At 37.6% G+C, this 4620-nt stretch overlaps 1 protein-coding gene across 2 annotated transcripts; it reads left to right on the top strand.

Annotated features, from left to right (window-relative positions):
• The first annotated feature begins 514 nt into the window (after nt 1-514).
• LOC124931271 (patatin-like protein 6) lies at nt 515-4210 on the top strand. 2 transcript variants are annotated; one of them, XM_047471703.1, is made up of 3 exons: nt 515-2103; nt 2549-2848; nt 3960-4210. In XM_047471703.1, the coding sequence occupies exons 1-2, from the start codon at nt 946-948 to the stop codon at nt 2822-2824; spliced, it is 1434 nt and encodes a 477-aa protein (XP_047327659.1). In that variant the 5' UTR covers nt 515-945; the 3' UTR covers nt 2825-2848; nt 3960-4210. The 2 variants fall into 2 exon arrangements, with proteins under 2 accessions (XP_047327659.1, XP_047327658.1); XM_047471702.1 differs by having other exon boundaries at nt 3963-4209.
• Nucleotides 4211-4620: the final 410 nt, after the last annotated feature.

Here is a 4620-nt window from a genome sequence, read left to right as displayed (position 1 = left end):
AATAAATCAATGAAACTATTTGTATTATTTTAAATTATTATTATTATTGTTTATATCATATTACGTAATATTGTTTAAAATTATATAAAAGAAAAATAATTTATTGATAATTGTTTTTAAAAATATTAATAAATTCTTAATTAAAATAATTCACATCAAACAAGTTGTTAAATTTAATAATCAAATATTTAAGTTTGGTAAGAATCATATGGAGTTATTAGAAGAAGATATTATATGAGTTAAATTTGATTTTATTTAAAAAAAAAAAGAATGATTTATTTAGATTATAATGTTAAATTAATAAAAATAAAATAGAAATTATTTTTATTTGGATTACATTCAAATAATGCAGGATGAAACACCAAACAAACAAGGCTTTAATTAAGAATTTCACACGAGTGAAAGAGAGAGAGAGAAAAGTGTGAAATAGGTCCCGACTCACTCCCTAGGCATCGTCGTCTCCACCTGTTTAAATAAATATCGTTTTGTCATATTTTCTGCATTTTCAGATTCTTTATAACTGATTCATATGCTTCACACCTCTTCTCTTCTCTTCTCTTCTTCACCTCCTCTCGCCGCCGCCGCCGCCGTCACCGCCGCCGTCCTCCGCTGTTCTTAACCTTCTCACCTTGATCGCATCCATATATATATATATGATGTTTAACGAGCTTTGCATGATTTTCTCTCTTTCTCAGAGGAAATGTGGATAGCAGCGTTACATATATATAACTGAAGCTCATTTGGAATAGATTTCGAAGAAAATGGAATTATCAAATTTTTAGGAGATGTTTGGGGCTATGATCGATGCTATTAATGCAAATTTTATCTCAACTTCCAATGGCTGCAGCAGTTCCGAGGTAAATCAAAGCTGTCGAGACTATTATTATTATTATTATTATAAGAACAAATTGCATTTGTAAGTTAGTTCCTATTGAGGAATTATTAATGGCGGAAATGGAAGAAGAGCAGCCGATAATCGATACAGATAAGCTTACTTACGAGATTTTCTCTATCCTAGAGAGTAAGTTCCTATTCGGATATGACGATCGGAAGCTCTGGATTCCGAAACAGATCTCGTCACCGCCGCCGAACCAACCGAGGTCGGGACTATCCACGCCTACCGCCGTAGATAATGGCGTCCAGTCTATTAAGTATCAGAGAGGGAAAATCTGCATTCTCAGCATTGACGGAAGCGGAATGCGGAGTATCCTTCCCGGGAAAGCATTAGGCTACCTTGAAAATGTATTAAGAACAAAATCGGGTAATCCGGACGCCAGAATCGCCGATTACATCGACGTCGCGACTGGAGCTGGCGTAGGAGGGATATTCACGGCGATGCTCTTTGGAACGAAGGACCGTCGCCGTCCGATTTCCGAGGCCAGTGACACGTGGAAGTTCCTAGCGGCGCAGGGAAGGAAGTTCTATACTTCTTCTTCTTCTTCGTCGTCGTCGACTGGTTCGAAGTCAGGCGGACGGAAAAGTGTTCGGCAACTATTTAGCTGTGGTTTCGGGAACGGCGGTTCTTCAAGTGGGACGTCGGAGACTTTAGAGTTGGAGAAGACGATGAAGGAATTGTTTACAGAGAATGGAAGGAACTTAACGCTGAAGGACACGTTGAAGCCAGTTCTGATTCCCTGTTACGACCTCTCAAGTTCGGCGCCTTTCCTATTCTCCCGAGCTGATGCGCTGGAGACTGATAGCTTCGATTTCCCGCTGTGGGAGGTATGCAGAGCGACCTCTGCTGAACCGGGAGTTTTTGAGCCGGTTTCAATGAAGTCAATAGACGGAAAGAAGAAGTGCCTGGCTGTAGACGGAAGACTGACTATGAGCAACCCAACGGCGGCGGCGATTACACACGTGCTGCACAACAAACAGGAATTTCCCTTCGTACGAGGGGTGGAGGACATTTTGGTCCTTTCATTAGGAAGCGGTCAACTTCTGGAAGACAGCTATACTTTGGATCAGGTCAAAGAGTGGAAGGCCAAGGACTGGGCCCGACCAATGGCTCGTATCTCCAGCGATGGGTCGGCTGACTTGGTCGACCATGCGGTGGCCATGGCTTTTGGGCAAAGCCGCTCCTCCGGTAACTATGTCCGTGTTCAGGTATGCTTCCCTTCCCTCCTCCTCCTCCTCCTCCTCCTCCGTAATCATCAAATGCTATCGATCTAGGCTCTAGCTATCTAGCTAACTAACTAGCTAGCCATTGAGGCAATTGGGTTTAGATAAATACGCATTAATTGCATTCAGATGGTTGATGTCATTTGGCCTAGCTGGGTGCATCAGACAGCACTAGCCAGGCTGGTGTCTGGCCAAGGGATTATGTTTTGTCCTTTGCAATTTCAGGATGGGGAATAATTGTTGCCTAGTTCTGTGATTTTATTTCGTTCCCAGTCTTTGTTCCCCTCTTAAACGATTAACAATTCAGAGCTGGCACCTGAAATTGAATCTGGATGTTAATATATGTGATTTGTGTTATTTATCGTGTGGTGTTTTCATTCTGAGACTAATGAGAGGATTTGTGTGATGTTGACTTACTTATTACTAACAGGCAAATGGGTCTAGTTTGGGGAGGTGTGGGGCGAACGTAGACACAGACGGTAGTTCAAGCAATGTGAAGATATTATCGGGAGTTGGAGATGAAATGTTGAAGCAGAAGAATGTTGAATCAGTGATGTTTGGAGGGAAGAAGATAAGTATGGAAAGCAATTCTGAGAAACTAGACCGGTTTGCTGAAGAACTTGTTCTGGAGCATGAGAGGAGGAGTTGCAGAATTGCTCCTACTGTTGTATTCAAACAAGCTGCCCCCCAGCCCCACAACATGTAAAAAAAGGGTCTGTAAGAAAATAAGGTAAACCAGCACACTCTTCTCGCATATTCCTAGTTAATATGGTTTCTCTTTTTACCTTATTTGGGTATTATATATGTGTATAAAATACAAATGTAAATGAACAGCAGCAGCAGTAGCATTCTTATCTTTGTGGGCACAAGCTGTCATTTATCATTAGGCTTTAGGATGTGGGGGTCTGTCTATATTCTATTATCATGGTGGTTGTTGTGAACAGCAAAATAATAATAATAGAAATGGAAAGAAATGAGGGTTAAGGGGAAGATAGTTGTGAGAAGGAAAAATGACCCCCCCCATCCCCCATAATTGGTTGTAGGTGGACCGACAGACAATTTGGAAAACCATGAGGGGGTAGTTAAGTAATTTAAGGGGAGAACCGGTTGTTGAGGGTCCGGAGAGTTTGGGACTTTGTTGTGGTTGGTTGTACGGAGGAGGAAAACGTATCTTTGTGGTGGTTCCCCACTGCCCCCAGCCCAGAGATATGCCCTTGGCTTAGCCTAGACTAGACTAGAGAAAGGGTTTTTGTTCCTTAATGATTATGGTGTTTGACTATTGGTTTTGCTCCTTCCCCATATATTTGACCCTTGATGTATGACTAGGCTAGTCTAGTCTAGTCTAGTCTTAATAATCCAAACAAACAGGTGTGTGTGGGCAATGATTCTCTTTTGACTTCTTTATTTACTTCCATTTTTGTTACAATCCTGTTTGGAAACTGTTTTTAGTTATAAAAATCAGAAATAACATCAATTTAGCCAGACAATAATTGACCACAATAGAATAGGTGACAGATCAGATTTTAAAGGGTGAAATTGAACTATTGATTCTGATTAATGGGGTTTAATTATTTGGATGGTCATGTGCAACAACAGTGCAAGAAGAAGTTATTTGAAAAACAAGGTAGATCTTGTTTGGTTTTGGTTATTTGGGTTTAATTATCACCTGATCATACATACATAAGTCATAACTTCATCATTTTATTGTGTTATGAAGTATTACTCCATGCAATTGGCCGTCTGTTTTAATTCACATTAAAGATTTGATCTTATATTATATATTGCTGATTTTGAAGGATTTGCAAATTGCATAACACTTATAAACTATATATATTATGAAGCAGGAAGAGAAGAAAGGAGGTGTTAATATTTAAAAAAAAAAATGGATTATGAAGAAGAAGAAGAAGCAGCCTTTAAGTGAAGTAAGAATCTTCTTTTTAATTTTTATTTGCCTTTCTTTTTCTTTTTCTTTTTCCTCTTTCAAGTTCCAACTCCAATATTTGAATAATGTAAACTGATAGTAGTAGTAGACACGTAAAAGTTGAACTGTCTCTCCTGTTTTTATTTTATTTTATTATTATATGGGTTAGATTTTGGAATTTTTATTGAAATTCATATATGTATCTCTTTTTTTTCAACATTTCAATTCAAACATGGTTGAAAAGAAATAACTAATAGGATATCTTATTACAAATTAACTGAAGTTTGTAATAAAAAAAACTTAAAAATCAAATATCAAATGAGCTATTTCTTTTAAACAAAAATTCTTCTTTTAATCATCCTATTACTTAATTTAGCAACCAAAATATCTTAATATTATTTATAAATTTTAATTTTAATTTTAAATATAAAAAAAAATATTATAATAATTTATTAGTTTTATCAAACAACTTTTTTCTTTCATAAAAGCAATAGCAAAATCCGAAATAACCCAAACATCAAACAAGGTCCAACAAAACATTCTCTCTGTCTCTCTCGCTAGTGTATTTTAATAATTTCCCA

The sequence above is a fragment of the Impatiens glandulifera genome, chromosome 3, assembly GCF_907164915.1.
Source record: "Impatiens glandulifera chromosome 3, dImpGla2.1, whole genome shotgun sequence".
In the NCBI taxonomy this organism is placed as follows: domain Eukaryota; kingdom Viridiplantae; phylum Streptophyta; class Magnoliopsida; order Ericales; family Balsaminaceae; genus Impatiens; species Impatiens glandulifera.
This window is presented reverse-complemented; position numbering and strand designations above follow the sequence as displayed.

Coding starts and splice junctions, on each gene's coding strand:
- LOC124931271 (XM_047471703.1), top strand. CDS start 946: ATGGCGGAAATGGAAGAAGAGCAGCCGATAATCGATACAGATAAGCTT. Junction 2,104..2,548: donor GTAACTATGTCCGTGTTCAG/GTATGCTTCCCT, acceptor TATTACTAACAG/GCAAATGGGTCTAGTTTGGG.